Consider the following 26,062-nt stretch of genomic DNA (forward strand, 5'->3'; position numbering starts at 1 on the left):
TTGCACGTTTATTCATTTTATTCAAGGCACTCCTGCTCTGATTTATTCTTACGTATTATTCGAGTGATGTTTTCCACCTCTTCTCTTTCTGTATCGTTCCATTTGATTTTGATACGACCTTCGTTTGGTGGCTTCAGCGGTGAATTTCTAACGACGTATTTTTCCAGCGCTTCGTATTCGATTGGACCTGCATCAGCCACGAAAAAAATAAAAGCAAGTAAAAACGTTCTGAAAACCCGCTTGAAAGCTCGCGCGTGTGCCCGTAAACACAATTAAAATACGGAGCGTTGCTTACCGCCGTCGGTGGTATTCGCTGATTTTAGGAACTTGTAGCCGTCGCCCCCTCGAGTGAGGAAGTCTGCAGTAGCGATCCTGTACATTGCCTCACAATTGATAGACACGTATTTAGGCACGGTGCAGTTTCTACAGAGGACTTTAAGGGAAGTAACTCGCTCTCCATTAGGTTTTGTGAGGTCGTACTCAACTCGGAATCCTGCAGAGGACAGAGGAAGCGGAAGTGTCTGTATTTGAGTGAGTTTATGACAGTAAGAGTCGGGCTACTTCGTAAACTCCCATGCAACAAGGAGATTATAGCCACATGAGGAACTGTCCAGGCCAAACGGCGTTTTTTTTTAAGCGATGTTTATTGCCTCAGGGTATAAAAAACTATGAAGTGAGAGATGAGTAAGATGCCTAAATAAATTAAAAAAGGTGGGCTGATTTGATGAAATCAAGAAGTGAAATCAAGCAGTCGACGTCGTTGTATATAGCGACCGAAACCTAGCCTCTTCCACGCACTACAACCGTCCCAAGACAAAATTGTCCAGGTTAGCCTGAATCTTATTGCGCACGTAGGACAGTGTGTGATCACTGTAGCGACTGTGTCACCTGCTGTCATGTCGTTAACGTGGGCCTGGGTCAGGGCGCGATAAGCTATCTGTGTGCGCTAAGCTATGGCTCTCATTTCTTTGCACCAGGAGAGGGTGAAATCTCTGGGACACATTCGGAGATTTTTTTTTTCTCTGGAGGGTAATCAATTTTACAGAATGGAGATTTGCTCTGCGGAAAAAAAAAGTCTTTGATGGCTATAGCATAATGAGAGAGAATGTTTACAACATTCGTATACAGTGCGAAAGCATGGCCTACGAGGGTCATATATATCCCAAGCAGCACAAGTAGTTGGCCCAACATTGGAACTGTATTGGCAAAGCTGGCCCTACAAAGGACCAGGATGGGACCATCCTGTTGCAATATTGGGCCGATGACCTGTGCTGCTTTGGTAACCACCGGATATGTGCCACATAGAAGAAGACGATGAGCCGGCAGTGCCTGGGGTGAAGAAGAAGAAGAAGAAGAAAGAAGAAAGAAGAAGAAGAAGAAGAAGAAGAAGAAGAAGAAGAAGAAGAAGAAGAAGAAGAAGAAGAAGAAGAAGAAGAAGAACGCCCGCGCTAGGCCAGGCTAGGCGTTAGGCTCGTGCTCCTCGCCGGACAAGAAGGCGAGGATTTTGCTAGGCTCTGAACATCTGGATTAATGCTTTCGCACTAATAGTAGATTTAGTGGTACATGGTATGGTCTGGCGGATATACACGGCTAGACGACGGTTAGATATTACTTCATGACAGGAAACACTTTTACCTACCCCATCTGGGCCACAGGCCCATTTATTGGTCACTCTTGGAGGGGGGGGGGGGTCCATTTGAGCCACGTAATTATTCGACTTTATGGCCGAAAAATGCAGTTCGGCATGGCTTTCCTACGCACGATTCCTCGCTTCTGGCCCCCCCCCCCCCCACCTCCTATACGTCCACCCATGATTTGGGAAAGTTTTCTATTGCAGGCTTGAGACTCGCGGGTGACGATTTATAGCACTGAACCAAAATTCCTAAGTTCTCTTACCTTTCGCGAGCTTCAAGGTGTGTCAAGTTGAGCAACTTTGGACACAAATTTTGAAAATTGCAAAAATTTTAGATACTTTTACGGTAATATTGAAGGTAACGGTCTATTCTTCTGATATGTAGCAAATCTTTCTTTTAAAGTGTTTCCAACGGTCTCGTCGAACAGTTAAGATTCCCATAGAAAACCAATGGGCAACGCTTCTGACGATAGCAAAAACGTTAATAGAAAAAAAATTCAAGACTGCCGTCGGGTGACCTTTCGATACATTGATTCTTATAGTGAAATCTTACATTATATGAAAAAATTGCATTCGTAAATGGTTTTGCGCTCAAAAATGCTTTTGTCCAGAATTGCTGGGTATGATAGCGGAAATGGTTCTTGATTAATCCACATTAAGTTGTCAAAATATCATGGCCTTTGTCAATTACCCTTCATGCAGTGTTACTATGTCAAATCCTCAATGCTTTATTGTGCAGCATTTGTATCCCACATTGGAAAACTAAATTTAGCGGGGCATCTCTAATCCACCGGTGCACTCCGTCCCGCGGAGGCATAACTGGAAAAGATGAGGCTGAGTGCCCAGCGCCTTGGGCTTGCGATCTGCGCAACACCTCTGGAGTTTTGTAGCGAAAGCTACATTGGCCACGAACTTGCGATTTCGCTGTGGCGGTGCTCCGAGGAGGCACAGAGACAGACCTTGAGCCGTTGCCGAGCAACCGCCGCAGCTGGGCGGACGCCGCGCGCTCGCCGCGCCATCTAGCATGACGTCACACCGCGCGCCTCGCCGCGGAGCCGCCGCCGCCGTTTGGTATGACGTCACACCGCGTTCCTCGTCGTTGCGCTCGCCTCCCCTCCCTTGGCCAGCTGTGTCGCATGCCCGATAACATGTCGGAGGATTGAAAAGGAGAGCTCGCTTTCAGAGACAAACACTGTCCTTACAATTCAGTGTAGGAACCATCGATACGGCCGCATGCTACTTCCGAGATCATAGAGCCGTCTTCGTAGCTGTCACGACGCAGCTGGCGTACGTCGTGGTAAGGCGTGAGGAGGGCCGCCGAAGGGGAGCAGGGGAACGCGCCGACAAAAGGGAGAGGCTCTCAGGGCGGCGTCGCGCGCGAGTGTCGGGAGCCTCGGCCTAAGCGAGGGGGAATGGTCCGATCAGACGCATGTGTCGTAAAGGGTTTCTCTGCGCTCGTTGTGGCATGTTTCTAGTTAGCCACGGCCGCTTGCTCGATGGGCCAGCGCCGGAGGCGAGCGGGTATCCGGGCACCCTAGGCCAGTGCGGCTAACAGGACGCATGTGTCGTAAATGGTTTTTCTTCCGCTCGTTGTGGCATTTTTCTAGTTAGCCACGGTAGCTTGCAGCGAGCCGTGTGTTCGATATTTTGTGCTTTTCTTTTGTGTTGTGAGGCGTGTGTTTTATATTGTGTGCTTTTTTTTTGTGTGGTGGTATGTTGCTTCCGAAATGTGGCAGGAAAGTCACCTATTGGCTGAGGGTGTAGTTTTGGCGGGAGGACAAGGAGATGTGTGCGCGCTAAGGAGAACGCGGGAGGTTGGTTGGTGGCAGCCGGACAGATCGGTCGTGTGCGGCCGGTGGTGGTCCCGGGGTCGCAGAGTTGGAGAAGCGAGTTGCTTGAGCGGCGGCCGGGCGGGTTGGCCGTGTGGTGGCCGACGGTGGTCCGGAGTCGCGAGAGTGTTGGAGTTTTGTCTTTTTTTTAGTTAAAGTGGAGAGGCCGAAATCTGTCGGCGTATGTAAATAAGTTGTAAATATGGTAATAAATAATTTTTAGGAGGAAAGCCTTTCCAAGTGTCAACGTCGGAAGACCTGCACGCCTGTCTCAAACTCACCACTCGCGAAGTACGTCCCCCGGGTCACTCACGAGACCCGCCCTCTACCACTCCACGTTAACATCTGGATGCAACAACAATATCGCACAAGAGAGAGAGGGAAAATCAAATATCGTGACTGTAGCAATCAAGAAGCAACCAGAAGAAGAAGAAGAAGAAATGCTATAAAGTGTCTGTATAAACAACAATGTCTCGTCTTTAATGCGACAACAACATAGCTATACAATAATACCAACCTGGACTTGCAATCAAGGTTAACCAAGGCTAACCAAGCTATGCTTTAGCTTTCGCTACGTATATTCTGGCATAGCCGAGCTAAGCCACTTCCAATTTTTGCGTTGCCACTGCGGGAAAGGCTACTGATTAACTGCGGCTTCCTAATGGAACACCCTGTCCATGGCGTCACCTCCGATGAATCGTGGCCCTTTCATCTTCGTAAACGTAGCTTACCTCGGGGCATCAGCATGCCTTTCTCTAAGCTGCGAGTTGTCTACATGTCGGCAGTGAAGAGTTAGCATCTTTACAGGCGCGCCTATAGACTTAGCCCTCCCTGGGGGTCGCCATATTGCCCGCTGGACTGCTGTGTGCATACGGCGCAAGCACGGTGAAAGGCTCGAAAAAACGGCGTGCAAGCGAAAACACAAGGACGCAACACAAGAAAAAGGTGGTACCAGCGTCCGTACGTGTGTACCACCTTTTTCTTGTGTTGCTTCCTTGTGTTTTCGCTGTCACGCCGTTTTTTCAAGTTTAGCATGCACCAACTGGCCCAAGAGCTAACGCTAATACGGTGGAAGCCGTGATACGGGCGCTATTGCGTATGTTCATATCAATGTAAAGGATAGTTGCTTTGACATTTGCGTCTACCCGATGAAAAGGTCTATTACCCTCGCACATATAATGTTGAGCTGGCTACGTTTTACTTAAAACGTGCTCATCTTTTTTTGTGAAGTGCCGACAACTACGGCTACCTTCCCTAGGGGACTTGGTCTCCCGGCATAGTAGCCGTGCGTCGCGGCGTGATCGAGTAAATTGTGCTCTTCCGTCTTTTCTGAAGATGTGTGCTTTTCATGCCATGCGCTAGTGCTCCAGACGTGTGGGCCGCGTAAATCTATCTTTATATTACTCTCACGTTTTGTATGATGCTGTTATAATCTCCTTTGTGCTGTTTTGAAAAGTTTTCCGGGTGAACACTTTGTTGTGCTGCATTTGTCATGTTGCTAGTTTCTTTGGTATTTTAATTGCATGCCAATGTTTTTCCTTCTTTAAGTGAAAAATTCTGTAGTACATTCTGTGCAGTGTTTTGCATGGTGTGAATAATTTCAGGTGAGGCCAAACTTCGCCCTTACTTTTTATATATCCTTTCTTTGACGTTTATTTTCTAGAGTAGACAGATTTTATGTCTCTTCCTCTGGCAGTTTGAAGCTTGTTTCTCTTACTTTTTCGATTTTCTTTTGTCTGCAGATGTCCTAAGGTAGCAGTATTGTAAATAAGATTTGAACTCAATTTCCTATTTTATTGGCAAGCAGGGGAACATCCGTCAGGACCAGATCCGAAATGAAGCAAAAGGAATGTTTCTTTTTATTTCTGAACTTGACTATTAGGAAAACATTCACTATGACCGCCGTATCGCGATATTTCATCGTCGTGAGAACAAGCACGCTAGCACTGACGTTAGCTTTCGACGCAGAAGGGTGGAAGCACTTAGGCTTGCAATGACGCGGGCTGAGCTAAAGGTTATTGTAGGGACATAAGAAGCCTGGTCGTACTCTTGGCCTAGCCATGCACAATGATACTTTGACGCGTTATAGTTCTCTGCCCTCTACTTATTTTACTTATTTTGCTACTTACGACCTACTTGTCGCGAGCTCAGTATTTCGCGAATTCGGCAAACGTCGCGGTCCAAGAATATTTAACGCACATTAAATTTCGCTAGCTGAGATATCAGCTGCCTTTGTGCTCCTTATTTCACACGGGTGTGCAAGTTTCGGGAAGTTGCAAAGGGAAGAATGTGGCTCAGTGCATAATCGTGCACCACTTTCGCTGCGCACACCATGGCATTAAAAGACTACTGACGGCTGTTCCTGAAAAAGGGCATTTTGGGAAATAAAAAACCCAACAATTCTTGGCAAAAACATTTTGGAGTGGGAAACCATTTATGAAAGAAATCTTTTCATAAAATGAAAGATTTCACTGTAACAATCAATATATCCGCAAATCACCCGGTGGTAGTCTTGCATTTTTTTCTGTATTAAAACTTTTGCTATCATCAAAGGCGTTCCCCCTTGGTTTTCTATAGCAGTCTTAAGTGCTCGGTGCTATCGATGAAAACACTTCAAAAGAAACATTTTGCTACGTATCGGAAGATCGGAAAATTACCTTTAATATTTCTGTAAAAGTATTTTAGAGCTTTTCAATTTTCATTTCTTTTTCCCGAGAATGCTGTACATGTTCAAGCACCGATGCCATCTGAATTCCGCAGCATCAGGCACGAGCTACACATAATTTTATTTATAAACTCACATCGTTAATGAGTAGAATGCGTGATTTGGCTAGCAAACAACAGTCAAAAGATCGGAAAATTTTTCAACTTGAGAAAGAAACGAAATAGTTCGCTGCGACAAATAAGATGCTTTAATGTCGTCAGTGTTCTCTTGCGAGAATTTTTTTGTGTATTATGTGATAATGCTAGGCTTATTGCTGAACAGTTGACCTAAAAAAAAAAACTGCTCAGAGAGATTTAAAGTAGAAAACCGCGATGCATTGAGGCACACCTTCCTGCCCGTTCTTTTAATAAGTGCGTTGTGCTTCCAACTTCGAATAGGTTTTCAGAAATTTATGGCGGAAATATCACAGCCTCGATACTCTGTGTCACAGGTAGTGTTATTGGTTCTTCATTTATTATTAGTGAGCTTCCAGCAGTACTTTTATATTATGCCTAATGAAACTGCATCACACAATTCATACGTTTTCTTGCTCGAACCTGGCTGTGTTTTTTGCAAGCGGCAAGATAAGCTTGCTCTCCACTCATTGCATCTTTATTTGTTTGGCGCTATTTAATTAAGTTCTACTGACTGCACCGTGGCAAACAGTTCACAAGTTCTGATAACACAGCAGCATGGCGTACAACAGAACTGGGAGGCATGCTCTGTTAGACTTATTCACATACCAGCAATGAGAGAGCTCTCTGTTTAAAAATTTAGGAAACTGAGCGCGTTTCATCTTTCCGACAAAATTTTCTCGTATCCTGGTAACAGTTTTATTTGGTTGCACTCAACTATAAAGGTCCTCTCGTATCAATAAAACGTTACGTAGTTTATTAACCATCCGGGTTGATACCAAATAAAAATTCATTTTTTGCATTAGTGCATTATTACTGACAAATGAAAAACGTATTTGCTTTCTAAGGTACCTCTTGCTGCTTTCTAGAGACTCTCATTTATCATGAGCATTAATAAACGACAGCAAACTGCTTTAAAGTGTCGCCGGCTCATTTGCTTCCAGTGAAGAGGCGTTAACTTTCTTTTCTATTGAAACATTACCTGACACTTGAAGAAATCGTCCTCTTCGAGCTTCTGAGTTCAGAGTGTAGTTTGTAACGGAGTGCTCGAACATTTTGTACACTTCGGCTCCGTTAATTGTCATCACCACTAGCGAATTTCCGTACGGTAACGTGGTGACGACATCACCCCAGGTGACTTTGGCTAAGGAGTGGAAGAGTATTGAGAAAAATCGATTAATGCTCCTCTGTTTACGCAGAAAAGCCCGCAAAAAATCGTGTGCTGATTTACTCACAGAAGCTGGGAAGTGCTGTTCTGATGCTACCGGCGTTCACGACCGCACCGTTGATTTCCGACCACGCCTTAGGTTCTTTACGCGTAGTCGTGTTCTCGTTAGGCGTGGACGTGTTCATGTTGACGAAGTACTCGTAGTAGGCGTCGGCCACGAGGTTACCAAGGTTACACTCCTGAAGTCGGCATATGTCATGCTCGTGCTCCATAAGAACCTTTGTGCTGCCTATAACCTTTTCCATTTGTTTGGTCATATTTTCTTTGTAGGGTGCTAATGTTTCATTCATGCACTCATCTGAAAAAAAGCAAACAACAACAAATGGAAAGGCTTTCGTAGTAATAAAAGAGGCCACCTGGCTGTGAAAGTACCGCGCCGTGTAATTAAACGCAGCAAAAACGGCGCCAAAGAATTCTGGCTTCGCCCTCATAGCTCCTCTACTTTCTCTACGTGCGCGCTGTACGAAACCGCATCATTGCAAGAGTGAACGCCTTGATTACCAAGGTAAGGGCAATTTCGGATTGGATATTCCTCCGTTAGATAAGTTTTGTCTGGGTAGAGCGATTATTATAAACGTGGTTGTGTTTGTATTATTGCAAAGCTCGAAGTAGATACGTGAAAAAAAAAATTGAGGGGTACATAAGCTCCTCCGCCATAAGAGTATGACGCGAAAGTGTTAATAAGTTAATACCCATATATATATATATATATATATATATATATATATATATATATATATATATATATATATATATATATATATATATATATATATATATATATATATACTGGGAAAAGGCTGGTCCTCCAGCCGAAACGTCGTGAATTAAATCCTGTTATGTTTATATATATATATATATATATATATATATATATATATATATATATATCAAAAGTGATTTCTGGCAGCTGATTTGGTCAATATAATATAAAATCACCAAACATTGAAGAAACATAACAGGATTTATTTCACGACGTTTCACGATATATATATATATATATATATATATATATATATATATATATATATATATATATATATATATATATATATATATATATATATATATATATATATATATATATATATATATATATATATATATATATATATATATATATACGGAAATGCCCACTGTCGACTTTCATAGATCCCTGGGAGTCGTACTATTCCTGGTGCAGTGGTGCAGCGGTTACGCGATGCCCCACTGCACTATGGCAGGCGCTGCCATCGGTGGCGTTTGTGCAACCCAGGTTGCTCTTCCCGAACTAGCTCTCGCGATCAACCATTAATTTAACTGCCACGTACCAGGGTGGTCATTTAGTTCAAATTCCGGTGAGAAGGTTGTGATGACGCCACAAGGTAGCGTGGTGTAGGTGGCCAAGCTAGGTTGCTTCTCTGGGGATTTTTCGCCCCCAACGCCGACGCCGATTACGACGCCGAATTTTCTCCAGAACGGGTGCCTTCACGATATGGCGGTGACACTAGTATCCCTAAAAGCTGCTGCTGGTCCCTTTTGACTTTAGGGACACTTCGTGGGTCTGCATGGATTCCCTCCCACCTTCACGCCTTTGCGCAATGAGCCTACTTGCCATTCAACGGGTCATGGAATGGTGCACATTCGCACTGGCTGGGAGCGACTTCATAAGATAAAAATATGAAATGGATTTTACACCCGTGTTAATGCGAACGAACGGTGCTAGATGTTCAGCATGCGCTTTTGCATTGCTGCATTTGCTTTAACGCTTTTGCTTGCCTAAATACTTCTGTCGCGGACGTGATGGATCTACGAGCACTTCAGACAGGTGACAAAGTGGGCAGCAGCACAGTTTGATTTGGTTCTCCTGTTACTATTACCAGTCACGAGGCCATCACGTGCCAAGCCTGACAATGACTGCCTTGTGATCCGAGAAACGAACTATATGGCGTTGATTGTCCTGACGGGATAAGGCCGTTTATCATCCACACCACTGACGCTACTCCGCCCACACGTGCACACTCCGGAACTAATACCTCGCCTACCTCGTCAGCTTGCACCGTTTTAGTACACCTCTCGCGGTGCCCTAAGGGTCTCGCACCACCGTCGCGAGCTTCATGGCTATCTGTTCTGACACACTTTATACTATAAGCGCCGCGCTCCGGCGCTCTCGCCCCGTATTTCTTATTCGTTGCCCTCGCCTTCATATCTCCTCTACTTCAACTCCTTCCTTATCCAGTAATATGTGTTGTGGGGCTAGTGGCCCATTCTAGAATTATTTTTTGCGCACACAAAAACGACACAGTAAGGACGAGGAAGACAGGACGGGGCGGCGTCCTGCCCACCCACCCGCACCTGCCGCGGTAAATCAGTCGTTAAGGCACTCAGATGCTAAGTCCTAGGTAGGACACGGGTTCGAACCCGGCCGCGGCGGCTGCGTTTCGATGGAGACGAAACGCAAAAGGCGCCCGTGTGCTGTGCGATGCCAGTGCACGTTAAAGATCCCCAGGTGGTCGAAATTTTTCCGGAGCCCTCCACTGCGGCACCTCTTTTTTCAGTCCCTCCTTTATCCCTTCCCTTACGGCGTGCTTCAGGTGTCTGCCGAGATGTGAGGCAGATACCAACGCCACCTAGACTGGCTCAAGGCCGGGGGGCTGCTTGCGTGACGTAGGCTGTGTGGGACCGCCGTCCGGCGCAATTGAAGGAACGCTTCAGTACAATCCGTATAATAGTGGGCTTAGCTAACTTTTTTTTTTCGGCTACGCGTGCAGTATTCTCTCTAAAATCGGACAGAAAAACACAACAGAGAGCCAGGTGGTTGCTACATGCTTATACATGTTTTATTCATTTAGTTGTCGGAGTTTGCAGCTTCCGCTTCTTGTTGTCCGGGTCAGACACTTTGCCATTTAATCGTCGGCAGAAATTTTTGAGGAGAATGTTTGTACTGCATCACAACACAAATTTCAGCACTATCTCACTCGTGTGTCCCTTTTCACAGACGTCGTAGTCTGAAGGCTCCTCATCGCTGAGCAATTGGAGTGTGAGTTCCGTAGCCACTTGACGCTGGTTCTAGACCTTTAGAAATTCCACACGCTTGGACAGCTCTTCCACCACAACGTAATTGTGAGCCACAGCATTCACAGCTGGCATTGCTGGGTAAACCAGCCCTCCCCTGTCAATTTATTTGACAAGACTGTACATGTGATTTCCAGGCGGAACTGCGACAGTCTTGTCAATTGTCAAGAGCTCTTTGCATTTGTCGCATTTCCACCTCTGCAGAGCGATGTTCACTGAATAACCAGCCACATATGCATGCAATGACTGGAACGGCATCCTTCAGTTTTGACAGCGCCTGTTCGGTCAGAACAATGTTGAATTTTCCCCTTCGCACAGCTGCTTGCGTTTGCAGCTCTTCCCAATTTTGATTTTTTTGTCGTTGTTGATAGCAGATACCGCGCTTATTGGTGGAAGTGTGCTTTGTAGTCACAACTTGTTATCGCATTCATTGATTTTTCTTTCGGACAAATGATATTGCGAACCAGCCAGTCATCGGTAACATCCAAAGCGGTATTCTCGAAGGTCAGTCTGGAACTTCCCAAGAAGCACAAAGGACATCTTGAGCTCCTCAAAGCAGTATCTTTCAATTTCAATAAATTCTTGAGTCGTCTGGATAAGAGCGCCATGAGTTTCATCAGACAACTTGCAGGCATCCGCCCGCCTTTCTTTCCATTCCTCCATCCAGCCCAAGAAATCGCTCAAAAAGGAAAGCCTTGAGTCGAATGGGGAAGGGTAGACAGGTTTTTAATATTCATCCCTTAGTCTCAGTCCCCTGAAAGGAGTTTTGACGTTGACAACTTTCCACCATTTTACGATCATATCTATGAAACTGGCGGTTTCTTCGTAGTGTTTGAGGTTGTGCTGGGCTCCACTCACTCGAAGTGCGTTCGGTGCGGACTCACTGAATACCTGCAAAGCAAGTTTATCATTCTGTTTCTCAATGTCTGTTGGAGAAACAACTTCCCTCGACAGTGTGTAGCCGTATCGGAGCAACTGCTCACTCTCTAAATTATATGCGTCTTTGATGGTCTTAAAAAACGCATAATGCATGCGCCGCTCCCTTGTTGTGCTTGGTTGAAACTCACGGAACCAGGAACACTGGTCATTTTGTTTTAACCAGTTGTTGCGCATGCACTTCAGTAACTTCACCGGGCCAATTAGAAAGAATAATGGCCGGTGGGGATCTGATGGGTGCGGAAAAACGAAATCATTTGCCAGTGATGTTTTTGGTGCGGCTTGGGGGGTCTTGGTCACAGAGTACTTAAAAGGCATCATCGCGCTTCGATTTACAGCGTTGTTGTCAGTCACAACGCACATGACTTCGTATCCAGTTTTTTTCTAAGCTGCGAATGACGTCTCCCAAAACCTAGTGCAGAAATTCCCCATTAGCCTTATGCACGGGTACAATGTGTGCTACCTCCTTAAACTCGCACATGAGGCTGTGTGCCGTAAATACAAATGCACGGTTTGCTGCTTCTGCGTTGTTCAACGCGATTCCAGTTTTGTTGCCTCGCTTGTAGTCAAAAAAGGGCCTTAAGTGAGTTTCATCCACCATCAAATTCACGTAGCTTTGCTGCTCATTCAACTCGGATGTCTTCTTGGCCATGTAGTGGAGGAATGTGCTGTCTTGCTGGTTTAATTGGGGGTTCAACCCGAGTGATGAACATATTGACCTAATAGTCCTTGGGTGTGGCATGATGATGCTGCCGTGACTGCGCATGTACTTGCATGCATGAGGCGATATTGTAAAAAGTATGCAGCAGTAAACTATGAAGTCAGCAGAGTAGCGCCGTCGTTCTTTTTTTGCTGACACTAGCTGCACTTGCTCGGCCACCAGTTGAATGGTCGGGGAGTGATCGTCTCGTTGTGGTGTGCATATTTTTGCTGAGAAGAGAAACGACAGTCTCGCAGATTCCCACGTCTGAGCTTTCAGAACTTGAACTCACGGCACTGTCGAACTCCTCGACTCCCTCAAGCAAATCCAGCAGCCATCGTTTGCTGTCGACCGCCGACGGAACTAACACTTTGGACCAGAGCAGCTTCCCTGGTGCTTTTGCGACTTTTACTGTCAGAGTTCGGTCGGGTTTTAAAACAACTGAGTATTTAATCCAAGGAGCCTCATCGTTCCAAATGTGAGCCAAATGGCGCGTTCATTGCATTCGATGACATGCCAAAATGTCAGCTTCTTGCCTCGAACGAAGTTTGACAAAGCTTTTATATCGCAAAGTTTTGTCTGCTTCGTCCTCATTCTGGGCAGTGATAATCGACTCCGCAAGCACTTTCTCAAGGGCAGCGGCGTCTAAGCGCATTCGCTTGCTTTCTGGGCCCTCTCTTCTATTCCCTTTTCTTGACAGGCAGCTTGCGCAATCGGGGAATACTGTCGGTACGGCCTCAGGTCGAAGCCGCAAACCTGAGAGCGACGCGGTCATTGTGCGGCCGGTGGCTTGGTCAACATAGCTTGTTTCTCGAACGATGTCATCGGCTTTAAAGTGACGCTCGCACACCTGAACAAAAGAAATATATCCTAATATAAGTACCTCTTATTGACATCATGGGCTATGCGTGACGCATTTATCCTTTACGTGCCACAAAAGAGTTTTAAGCAAGGCTTGCAACCCTAAGGGTAGAACCAACCTGCTTGGAAAATAATAAGCATCAAAATTTCTTTACCCTGGAGTTCGCTGACACGACGAGGTCTTTGCGTGCAATTGCACTTATCCATGCTTATCTTGCTTCGTCGGCTTTAGGGAATGAGAAGACGTGCACCTTGGGGCCTGTCTTGTAATTTCCATTGCACCGCGGCACACAACACTTCCCAGGCATTTCGCAGTTGGTTCTAATTCTGCACAGCCCTATTCGGCACACATAACACGCGGTAAACACCGATGTCAGTCGCCGTTACGGTTTGCGCACAGAAATAAAGATTCGAGCAAACGACCACGTTTTTCAGCGACGAAAAGATGAATGCGCGTCCAAGCATGCCACTGGCCCACTGCAGCCGCCGCCGTGCCGGACACGACGGCCCCACAACGATGACGTTCGATCACGTGGCCACGGGAGCATCTCGGCCTGGAAGCATTCCTTTAGGTGGCGTTGCAGATACTGTGCCATTTCCTCCCCCCCCCCCCCCCCAAAAAAAAAATAATTTAATTTCATTTATTATCGCCTGCACAGGGTTGAGCGGATGCTCTGGTTTCGGCACCGTCTCTGCCGCTCACCACGAAGGTGGGGAAGTTCGCTTTATAAAACGCAAAACGTTTCAAATTGAGCAAAACTACGTACATTTCCAAGTTATTGCATGAGCTAGAGATTCAGACTTGAAGTTGGCTCCATCAGCTGTTTCGCGGGCATTCCTTTTTTGCGATAACTTATTTTTTTTTTGCTGAATTAGGCTGCTTTATTTTTACTGATAAAAGACACAGAGTTTTCAGACGAATATTGCGACATTTTTTGCAGATAACTGAGCATTTCCAATGTAAGCGTTTTTGTGAGACAGACAAAAATATGCACTTGCGGAATTTTTTTTAAGTGATAGCGATTTAGGACAACATTCTTAGACACTTTTTCTTAGCAGTATGTTTTGCAATTATGTTTTTTTTATAACCATGATTTAGGTGTCTTTTCCAGCATATGTGTGCTGTCATAGCGACCTTTAGTTGAAGCTGCAAGCGCTGCTCCTACTCTGCGCCTGTGTTCAACCTCAAGTTAAAGGATTGTACCACCGTGGAGAGTGTGCTGCTTTCATGTTCTTGTACAAAGCTGCCATTATAAATAAAACTCATGGCTGTGGCCTTGTTCCTACTCGCAAATGGTCGGATTTTCAGCGGCTTCCTGTGTGGAGCGGGGCAACAACGTTTGTTACCCTGGCAGAGAATGATGACTGCCGTACTACCTCAGGTTGCGCCAGCTATCGTCCCTTCTGTCATACTTTTTCTGCTAAACATTCTGCAAGCCTTAACCTCAGCGTCTCTTGAATGCAGACTTACTCGCTTGGAAGCGTAGAATTTTCATCTATTGTCAGTTTGAGTAATGCCCCCCTGTATAGAGCAAATGTGTGTGGTTATAAGCCTCCGCTGTTCTTGAGGGCCCCAATATTATACTGCTTGTTTTCATATTGTGATACTCGGCCACAGCACTAGGATGTCATCGCATCCTGAACATCGATGTAGGGGCCGCCCCGACATTATGGTGTTGTAGTGTTCAACATGCTACAACAGCAGGAGGTTCGCCCAGTAGATATGAGCTTAAGCACCCTCTTTCAGCCATGTACACCGTGGACCGTCACACAAAGTTAATTTTATGGCCTCATGGCTCATGGAAGACTAGAAATGTGCGGACGCTTATAATGCCTACTCAATTTTCATGCGAGTAGACGTACGCTGCTCGTTATCTACCTCGTGAAAAAAGCCAAAAGAGTCTTCACTCTACTTTAAACACCAAAGACACCGAGACCTGCTAGCATACTATTTTTCTATGATTAAAAAAAGATAATAAAACGTTATTGTGATCTTCTGTTTCTGCTCTATCGTAGCCCCCCCCCCCCCCCCTTTTTTTTTACAAACCTCACATGCACCGACGTGGTTGCTGATCCGGTGAATATCACACACTTTCGTCAATTAACGCTTGCTGCACAAGAGTTGTGATGCAGGCTTGTTTGCTTTTGGTCAAGGTAATGAAAGAATCAGCGCAGCGAAGAAAACGGACAGGGCTGGGATTCAGCGTCCCGTCTATCCTTTACACTGTGTCATTTTCTATGATCTCAAGCATTGCGGTTCGCCTGAACTGTCTGCAGTCTTCATGTATTTTTTCAGCAAAACTAAGCGAAACCGCCTCAGAAAACAGCGTCGCCAAAGTTTATCGCATCCTTACCTTCTGGCACTGAAGAGTTCATGAGAATAGGATTGCCTTCCCAGTATGTTACGTTTCCTTGTGCGTCGAAGGTTACCTTCAGTCTGCCCAGAAATTTTCCAAACCAGAAGTCCTGCACAATAAGTGCCTTCTTTCCATCGGTTCTGTTCACCACGTACGGGTACGAACCTTCGGGCTTGTTTTCCTTTGGATAATCAGTCCCTACATAGTCGAACAAACAAGAATAATAAATTACAGAATGCGGAAAGGCCAGAACGATGTGTCAGGGAAAATAGTTTTTTTTTTTAGATTTCTTACCTGTGTAAAGGAAAGTGTTGGTATGGCCACCAACCAATATGTCGATCTCGGGAACTTTCTCAACAATTTCAATTTCACGCTTAAAGCCACTGTGCGTAATGGCAATAATGATGTTCACATCCATATTTGTAAGATTAGCAACTTCTTTCTGAAAGCTTTCTATCTCACCACTGAACTTGACATTTGGCCCTAGAAGAAAGAATAAACGCGATAACGTATACTGACGTATACTGAGTTTAGTGTAAAAAAATTTAACGACAAAATTTTCGATAAAGTCTAATACTGAGCAACTTGTTTTTCCCACAATTTTCAGCAAAGTACCACAGTATTTAAAGTTTCATGCATTTCTACCACTTTCCAAATATAACCGCTGCGAAAAAAACTGGGTGCATGTTTCTTTCGTCCTAAAGTTATACTAATTCATCGCCTCTTAAAACTAGACACTGCAAAATATGTCATTCTCTGAACCAAGACCAACTCGTCATAAACGTCCCACACAATTAACGAGTATCGTTTCCATACTGACTGCTTTAAACACTCATTTTTCAAGTCTGCAATTGGAGAATGAAACCGTTTATATCCTTCAATTGCTAACAGTATGTCAATAAAATTGTTTATCGCTGCAGTTGAGAACATCAAGCCCAGCTTTCTCGGGCAAAAATTTTGAAATTTGAAAATTTGTAAGACGCTGTTATGGAAATATTGAAGATAATGGTCCATTAATCTGATATGTAGCAAATTCTTTCTTTTAAAGTGTTTGCAGCGATCGCATCGAACATTTAAGACTGCCATAAAAAAACCAATGGGGAACGCTTTTGACGACAGGAAAAAACGTGAATAGAAAAAAAATATATGACTGCCTTCGGGTGACGTGCGGATATATTGATTGTCACAGTGAACTCTTACATTATATGAAAAAATTGCGTTCATAAACGGTTTCCCGCTCAAAAATACTTTTGTACAGAATTGCTGGGTATGTATATAATTAGCAGATGATTCTTCAAGTGTTTCTTCGTTGCTGATGTCGTACTTTTATTAGTGTACAGTTATTCGTGCTTTACCTTTGTAGTTCAACTCTCCGGATATACATCAACTAACATACTTATGCAGTGGATCTTATTATATTCAGTTTTGTTGTTTAGTCTTTTGGTTTGTATTCGGGTTTGTTGTATATTTTTTGTACTAGATTAGTTACTTCCATGCGGTTCTGCTTTACCCTTGTTATTTCTTGTTTTCCACTTGTAATGCTTACCAACTAATGTATTCTTTTTAGTCGTCGTAACTGACGCTGTAATGACCTCCTGCAACATTCCCAGACGGGATTATCAGTAATAATAATAATAATAATAATAATAATAATAATAATAATAATAATAATAATAATAATAATAATAATAATAATAATAATAATAATAATAATAATAATAATAATAATAATAATAATAATAATAATAATAATAATAATAATAATAATAATAATAATAATAATAATAATACATTTATTTGTCGCCGAGAGTAGCAAATACAGGTGAGACAGGCCGGTCTAAGCCTTGAGATGGCTTGTAGGACCGTGCCTAAAAAATACATAGTGACAGAAAAGTATGGCTCATGCGTATGTATGTAGGCGAAGAAAGCAAAATAACAATAAACATGAAAAAGAGTACACTGAAAATTAGTAAGTTCATTTGAAACACAACTGAAAAGATCATAAAGGCACAAAGTCTAATAAGGCGAAACAGATTGCAGTAATCCTAAAATTAATTTTTTCCATTTATTCTTCAGTAATTCTCTCAGTTTTCCTCCAGAGCTAGCCTTAAATATTTTATCTGGCAGTTTGTTGAGGGTAGCCGGAACATAAGCGCCACGCCTGGCCGCACCATAGCTCGTGTTTGACTGAGGAACAATGTAATGGATATGTTTTCTAAGTCGTTTCGTCGGGGTAGTTTCCTGTTTAAATTAAATGCGTGCAACACACCCATTTTGTCAGCTGAAATTATCTTCCGTGAACTAGGGCTCCCAAACTTCAAATCCTTATTCATTGATGCTGTTGTCCTTAAGCACTATTGGTACAGTGAATTTGGTTTTGGTTTTATGGGTGTTTAATGTCCCAAAGCGACTCAGGCTATGAGGGACGCCGTAGTGAAGGGCTCCGGAAATTTCGACCACCTGGGGTTCTTTAACGTGCACTGACATTACACAGTACATGGACCTCTAGAATTTCGCCTTCATCGAAATTCGACCGCCGCGCTGGGATCGAAAGACGCGGGTTCGATCCCGGCGCGGCGGTCGAATTTCGATGGACGCTCTCACATGCCGACGCTGAGATTTTGGGGAATGGCACTGCGACCACTATAGCAGTACAATTGACGGACAAGAGATGAATGGAAGCCTTCTAGCTGGAAGGTGGAGGGTAGAGGCGGGTGTGTGGAAGAGGGAGGAGGGGTAAGTGGTGGGCTCTTCTCAGAGGCTTCTGGAGAGTGAGGCAAAGTTTCGAACTGCCTATCGGATTCAACGTCAAATAGTGTCGAGAGCAAATTAAGTCTTTCCCTGGCTCACTCGTTCCGCAGCTGCTTTGGCTTCTTGTGCGTGAAGGCTTCTGGAGGGTGTAGTTGGGCGAAGGGTGACGCTTCTCGAAGATGGAGGCATAACTCCTTTGCTCGCACGCGCCGACTTTCGAAAGTTGCTGGTGTGTGATGAGTTACTTTCATGACCTTCTGGTGGGCGGAGGAAGGCGAAGTGGTGGGTGTACGGTTGCATTTCTGGAGGACAGTCTTCCCTTCTCTGCTCTTGCATGCCGACGCTGCAGTAATCTCGAGTGTAAATGTTGGTGGAGAGTGAAAGTCAGGGATCGGATGAGGGATGGACTCCTGTCAGGCTTCTGAGTGATGGAGGTGGGAGGAGGGTGCCGCTGCTGGTGGGTGTAGCCTTCGGGAGGTAGGGGGTGGGTGGAGGAAGGGGGAGGGTGGGCGGCTTCTCTCATGAGCTTCTGGTTTGTGGAGGCCTTCAGAAGGGTGGCGGCTTCACTTCTGAGCTCTCACATACCGACGACGGGATTTTGTGAAATGGGACTACTGCTGCTGTCGCAGAGGAAAAAATTGCCGGATGATCATACGAACTGATGCGACGAAGCTGTGGCAGGAGGGGGATTTTGCCTTTCGGTTTACAGTGATAAACTTCTCACTGCCTCATTGGATTTAATTTCACGTTTCTTTGCGTCCTGCTTCTACGTGAGCTTTTGGTGGGGGAAACAAGTGTAGGCCTTTTGAAGGTGAAGATGTATGATGGGTGCCACCAATTGTGTGCGTAGTCTCCTCTAACCTCGACCACTCCAAGCAATTCACTGTGTTATGACATCATCACTCTCCACTCGCACCCTCATCTGAAGTCCGTGAAGACCCAGCTCGTCGGGAAGCCGGAGCCAGAAGTAAAAGAGTGCGGATGTCAGCGCTAGGCGGCCATGCATGCAGCCGAGACGAAGCGTTAAGCTTGGTTCGCCGTCAGCAAACCCGCTGTACGAAAAGATCCCGCAAATATGCCAGGATCCAAATCTACTATCAAAAGCAGAAGTTTGCTGGACGCGGGCGTACGGAAAAAAAATCACTTCAGTGCAGTCACGTAAGCCAGCTCACTGAAATGCCTGAAGATATGAGGGTTCGTGAACGCATCATCAGCTGGTAACAATAATAGACGAGGGCTTCTCGAGGCAACGCTGAAATAATTTCTTTTCCGAGAACACGCACCACGCGAACTTTTGTTGCCGATAGTGCATGCTGCCGATTGTACAATTTTTCTAGACCAAGCGTCTTCCGAGATATTCGCCCCCCAATGTTTCAACTGATTTCGCGTAATTACGCATTGAAGGTGGGGGGCAGTCGACGCTAAAATTCTCCCTAGCGTTACTTGCGGTTGTGTCGAGCTTCTCTTCCATTTCGATAGCCCAAAGTGAAAGGGAAACAGCTATCAACTTTAACGGTCGCTCTCCGTCTTCGGCAGACGAAACGCCGCGTCACGCCGGTAGGAGTTTCGCGCCGATCCTCACCGCCTTTGCGTGCGCAATTATTCGGATAGAGTTCAATCTTTGGGCTCGATTATGTCGGAACACGCGCGTGCTAGGAGAATTCTGTAAAATGGAATTGTGCAAAAATACTACTGCCTCTTAGTTTCCAATGTAAACATGACCGCTTACTGGAGTGGTCACTAAAATGTTAATCAATTTAAACCAATTAAGTGCCCGATGGGGACCATTATTATCTCACCTTGTGTCCCCGTGGCGGCATGAATTATCCGCAGAGGAGGACTTGCACCACTCAATGCCTAATTCTAAGAAATCTGGGAATCTTAATTTTGAACATCGTGTATAACATAGAGATGAGCTGAGACTGCACCGTATTCCCCTGGACGTTTCTTTTTGTAATTCCTCAGGAAAATCGGATTCTGCAGCAGTCCCCTGCGATCGACGTGTGGTGTGCGCGAGGACCTTGAACACTTGGTCTGGAGCGTGGCGAATGTCGCGTGTCATTCGGAACTCTGCTTTATGAGGTAAACAGAAACAATGCCATTGTTGCTAACGGGAATCGGGCCGGGCGGCGTGCACTAGCCTACTAGCTTGCATGGTATGTTGCCGCCTCCAGCAGCTCAGAGCACGGGGCAGAAATGAAAAAAATTGAAAATTGGTTTTGGGGGAAAGGAAATGGCGCGGTATCTGTCTCACATCTCGGCGGACACCTGAACAGTTCGTGAGGATAAACCGCGACCGGAAGATGCGGTCCCGACTTTTACATGTGGCCGCCATTTCTGTCCTTCACGTTCAGGACAGAAAAGGCGGCCACATGTAAAAGGCGGAACCGCATCTTCCGGTCGCGGTTCATCTTCACGACTGTGATGCTACGGCCTCTCCTTTAATTTCGCTTTCCTTCATGTATATTCTTTATAAACAAAGACGTCCGACGGGGCACGGCCCTACGTGGGCAAGGCCGTTCGCGCATGCGCGTGGCAGGTGACGCGAGCTGGCGCCAGTACACACGTCTGCGCTGCTTCTGGTGCACGCGTTGGAAGCGGCGGACCGGCCAATCGGAGAACGCTGCTTCCGCGCCTTTTGAGACAAGCCTTCGGGCTGACCGAAGCTGCCGCAGCTGCTTTTTTCTTCATCGCGCGAAACTGCCAAATCAAGAGTGACGGCGAGAGCACGGAATAGGGAGCCAGCGCGAGGCACATGGGGATGAATGCCCCTTTCCGACACATGACATGACGCGGAGCGCTTCGCATAAGTGCGCGGCGCCTAAGTCTCGTGAGTGTCCGTAGCTTAATGTTCACAGTACATTTGGTACGTTTTGAAAGTTATGTTCACACGTTACATACGGCAATGTAGAGCGCTGAGGGTATTAGAGTAACAAGAGAGAAAAAGAAAACGAAACTGTTAGATTGCATTTGTAAATGTCAAACGCAGGTCGCTTGGGCATTGAGCTAGCACTCATTTAGGTAGAAACTGAATAATTATTAGGCGTAATAGACTGAGAGGACATGGGGAGTCAAAAATCGCGGGGAAAAGAATTGTGAAAACAATGTTCTTGTTTAGCGAGTTACTAATCTATAGATCGCCTTGATAATGCGGCGGCTGCTAGTTTCTGACTGGTGTAAAAGTATCAAAACTCTTGTACTTTTACCCAGATTAACTTCAGGCCGTCGGTCAAAGGTAGGGGGAAGCATGCAAAGAGAACAGCGATTAGCCGACAGGAAGACATATGTAAAAGTAGAAAGCCGGGGATCTCCGCTTCATAAAAAAAAGCCACATGTACCAAATATCCTATGAAACTAACATAATTACTTTTTTTCAAAATGCATGCAGGCTACTTACCTGGATTTGAGGTAAACTGCGTGTCCGGAATCACGGCACCGAGTATTCCTATTTTTACATCGTCAATCACCGTTATGGCAGACTTTGGCAAGTTGTGACTTTTAAGAGCTTCGTCCTCCGAAAAGTCAGTGTTCGTTCCAACAACTGTAACATTAGACTGTTTCATTCTCGCCAGAAAAGGGGCAAGGTTTGCTGGTCCGTCGTCAAACTCGTGATTTCCGAGACACTAAAAAAAAATAGGAACGAAGGTAATATATTCGCGGATACTCTTATTTAACACAAACAGGCCTTACACTTATAAGTGGAAACAATAAAAAGTTTTCAGAAAGAGGTTGTTGAAGTAATGCAGCCTCAAATAAGCATAATGAAATATATGAAAAAAAGGCATATAAATGCGTTGGTCTGGTTCTTGATTGATTTTTTCCTTTCACAGCATTGCAGGAGGCATTCCAAACGATATGCCTCCCCACCTAAAAAAACAAAACAAAAAACAAACAAACAAACAAACATGTTTTTAACCTCTTTGAAAGCAATTAGTCATTACTCACTCTGAAACGTAGATTCTATGTCGCACTGACTTGTTTTCGGGTCATTCACATTTGAACGGCTTTGAATTTGGGGGAAAGATTTATTGTCTTCGAACGACTCGCGACCTCGACACACTTTTCACAGGGATTGTACTGCGTGCACTGGTGGGCAGTTATAAGCAGCTCTGAAACAGAGGTCAATCTGTATGGATGACCGGCGTTCTCGTTGCATGGCTGAGCGCGCGGCGTCCAGTTGGCCATTGGCTTCGTTCGATGTGTCAGCCTGTAGCTATGTCAGGCGAGTTCGGAATGATAAGGCTTCCTCCAGTCCTCGTGAAGTGGACCGCTCGCGCGAAGTATTGTTTTTTTCTATTAACAGCTGAATTTAAATACAATATGCGGTATTACTAAAAACTCGGCTCACAGAAAACTGTCAGGTTCTCGCCAAGTCGGGCACCGAATACAAAGGTGCTACAAGTCGACCTCCATTAACTAAAATTTGGCTTGTACGTGCACTTTCAGCAACACATCGGTTGTTGTCGGCTACGTCTGTTTTAAATTAATCAGAGCCTTTTACTACGTTCTTAATGCCAACACTTTTCCAACACGCACGGACGTAATAGATTGAAAGAAATTGCAGGGGACACCTATAAGCTCCAATTTAAGGGTATGACGCGGTAGTGTAATGGGTTAATTCCCATATATGCAAAAGGTCGTTCCCTACTTCACATTCATAGATCCCTGGGAGTCCTCATACCACTCCTGGCGCAGTGGTGCAGCGGTTAAGTGATGCGCCACTGCCCTGAGATGGCAGGTGCTGACGCAGGTGTGGCTTGTGCGACTTACGTTGCTCTTCCTGAGAACCTCTTGCAACTAATCATTAATTTAACTGCCACCTTCCACAATGATCAGTTTGCTTATAATCCGGTGGGCAGGTTGTGATGACGTCACAAGGTCACGTGACCTAGTCCGCGCATGTAGGTTGCCTCTCGGGGTATTTTTCGCTTACAGTGCCGACGACGACGGCGGATTTTCTGCAAAACTGGAGTCTTAACGCTATCGCGTAAATAAAAGGTTCAAATAGTTTCAGCTAGTTTTGCCAGTTTTACTACTTGGGATTAAAAGCTTCAACAAGCATAAAGTTATGATATTAAAATGAACTAAAGAAGCTTAGGCTCACGGCAATAAATAATTCATTCCGTGCAAAAATTAAAAAAAATTGTAGTCTATATCGCCAGTGGATGTTAGGTGTAAGCATGAAATGCATTTAAATAAATACGTAGCGCGTTCTAGGACGGCTCAGAGATAGCGATAACCGCACAGTGATGCATACGAGTGCCTTTGGCTACTCAACGTGTCTGACTGTTTCTGTTCTTCGAGCTGGGCAGCGCGCATTCTCCCTGGCCGCTTTTGCAGCCTAAGCAGCCTCCGTCACCAATGCTGTTTTTAACTGGATAGCGTGTTCAGCTTTCTTCGCCGCTTTAGGAGCTTTATGTGAGCCACTTATGCTTTTTCGGGGGGAAGCATGCTCAGCGCATCCGGCTGCTTTCACTGTCATAGTGCACATCCGCTCAAAATTGGCCATGCAACGCATTTGACCTCCTGACCGCCCTCTCACCTTCACGTAATAAAGTCGCCATTGGCGACTGACCTGTAGTCGAGCCGTGGTGGTAGGCCTGCTGGCTCTAAGGTTTTCTAAGCGAAGAACGGACGGATGAAAGATGAGAAAGTCGATGATCCGCAACAGTCAGCGCTAGAGGCTAAGGCGCGAGAGGCTTGGGTAATGGCCGAGTGGTTTAAGGCATCGAGAGTCAAACCCCACTCTGAACTCAGGTTTTCTTCTCAGTTTTTTTTCTGCTCGTTATCGTCCGGAATGCAAATTTCAAAAGTTTTAACGCGACAGCGTGAAAGCGGACGTTCAGAGGAAAAGACATCGCCTTGTCACACTAATTCAGGATTGGTCCAGAGAATTGTGACGCCACAGGGTGAGCTGTGTAATGGAAGTGATTAAAACTTGAGTTAAATTGTGATTATGAGGCTGTAGCATGACTCGAATGGCATTATGACATGTATTGATGTACCCGCCGCGGTGGCTCAGTGGTTAGTGCGCTAGGCTACTGATCCGGATTTCCCGGGTTCGAACCCGACAGCGGCGGCTGCGTTTTTATGGAGGCAAAACGCTAAGGCGCCCGTGTGCTGTGCGATGTCAGTGCACGTTAAAGATCCACAGGTGGTCGAAATTATTCCGGAGTCCTCCACTACGGCACCTCTTTCTTCCTTTCTTTTTTCACTCCCTCCTTTATCCCTTCTCTTACGGCGCTGTTCAGGTGTCCACCGATATATGAGACAGATATTGCGCCATTTCCTTTCCCCCAGAACCAATTATTATTATTATTATTATTATTATTATTATTATTATTATTATTATTATTATTATTATTATTATTATTATTATTATTATTATTATTATTATTATTATTATTACTATTATTATTATTATTATTATGTATTGATGTAAATAACTTAATTAATAATAATAATAATAATTGGTTTTTTGGGGAAGAAAAGGCGCAGTATCTGTCTCATATCTCGTTGGACACCTGAACCGCGCCGTAAGGGAAGGGAGAAAGGAGGGAGTGAAAGAAGAAAGGAAGAAAGAGGTGCCGTAGTGGAGGGCTCCGGAATAATTTCGACCACCTGGGGATCTTTAACGTGCACTGACATTGCAGAGCACACGGGCGCCTTAGCGTTTTTCCTCCATAAAAACGCAGCCGCCGCGGTCGGGTTCGAACCCGGGAACTCAGGATCAGTAGTCGAGCGCCCTAACCACTGAGCCACCGCGGCGGGGCAACTTAATTACGCTGAGTAGAAAGTTGGGATAATTAGTTGGGAATCGAACCCATCGCCATGACCCATGGTTGCGAGTCGGACAAGCTACTTTTAGGCTATTGATGCTCGTTCGTTCGACTTGGTTAAAAGGCGACCTTGTGCATCTTGCGGGCTATCACGTGGTCTAGTATGCCTACTGATGTATGCTAATGTATGTGTAATTATAAATATGTACTAATGAAGAAAGAAAGTTGCAAATAACAGGTAACGTTGTAGCGTCATACCCTTAACCTATATATGCCGGAAGTTCAGAAATCTGAAAAAAAAAATCTTCTTGATATATTTATTTCACTTCAGAACTCAGAATCATCCTTTTATTGGTGGGACTGTCTTCTCGGAAACTACTCTTCAGCCGTCCTACGATGTAGTATTCTAAGAAAATTCGATATCTGATTCGTGGGGTAAAGCTTTAAACTTTTGACATCGACTTTAAAGTCAAATTTATCATCACGCGCGGTGGTTTTCTTACGGCAATGGGCAAATTTTTTTATTTCATATGCAGAATCTGAATGTAGTCACTGTGCTTGAATCTGTAAATGACGTCCAGAGAAGACTGGGGGATCTTTTTGAACGCACGAAACAAAAACCTTGCACACTAAAAGTGCAAAGGCGTTTTGAATCTTCGCTAGCGGGCGCAAATTTTTACACAGTAAACTTTTAGAGTTTTTGCGCAAAGAAGGGGCATCGTACATGTAGGACGCTAGGCATACCAGGTGTTTCAGGGTAGACTTTCAAATATGTTCAAAAATAAGTTTTGAGCTAGAAATGTGAATTTTACAGCGTAGTATTACCAGTGTTGGCGGACACCAGAAAATCGGTGAATCGTCTAGCTTAGCTACTTAGCTTAGGTACTTAGGTACTTAGCTAGTTAAATAATTTCAATGCTTAACTTTCTAACTAGCATAGTTAGGCGCCTTGTTGCAATGAGAGATTTGTAGTCGTTAGTAATAGTGGTATCAGTTTTTAGAATTCCGAAAACGCGATTACCCTCGACGCTGTGGCTCGACAAATTCTGGCTACATCATGCCATAATACATGCGCTTTCGAAAAGCATGCAGGCAA

The 26,062-nt window shown here is 44.9% G+C and overlaps 1 protein-coding gene and 1 pseudogene across 1 annotated transcript in view; both read right to left on the reverse strand.

Moving 5' to 3' along the window:
- The window catches only part of LOC144124968 (snake venom 5'-nucleotidase-like), a 35,757-nt gene continuing 9,695 nt past the window's right edge, over positions 1-26,062 (reverse strand). Inside the window, exons 4-10 of the mRNA XM_077657961.1 lie at positions 21,585-21,810; positions 15,731-15,919; positions 15,434-15,634; positions 7,536-7,826; positions 7,283-7,444; positions 296-493; positions 1-187 (exon numbers count right to left, since the gene is read on the reverse strand). Coding sequence (XP_077514087.1) covers positions 18-187; positions 296-493; positions 7,283-7,444; positions 7,536-7,826; positions 15,434-15,634; positions 15,731-15,919; positions 21,585-21,810 — 1,437 coding nt within the window. The 3' untranslated portion in view covers positions 1-17. The remainder of the gene's footprint in view (positions 188-295; positions 494-7,282; positions 7,445-7,535; positions 7,827-15,433; positions 15,635-15,730; positions 15,920-21,584; positions 21,811-26,062) is intronic.
- Positions 11,865-13,387, reverse strand: LOC144126379 (uncharacterized; annotated as a pseudogene).

The sequence above is a fragment of the Amblyomma americanum genome, chromosome 3 (genome assembly GCF_052857255.1).
Source record: "Amblyomma americanum isolate KBUSLIRL-KWMA chromosome 3, ASM5285725v1, whole genome shotgun sequence".
Classification (NCBI taxonomy): Eukaryota; Metazoa; Arthropoda; class Arachnida; order Ixodida; family Ixodidae; genus Amblyomma; species Amblyomma americanum.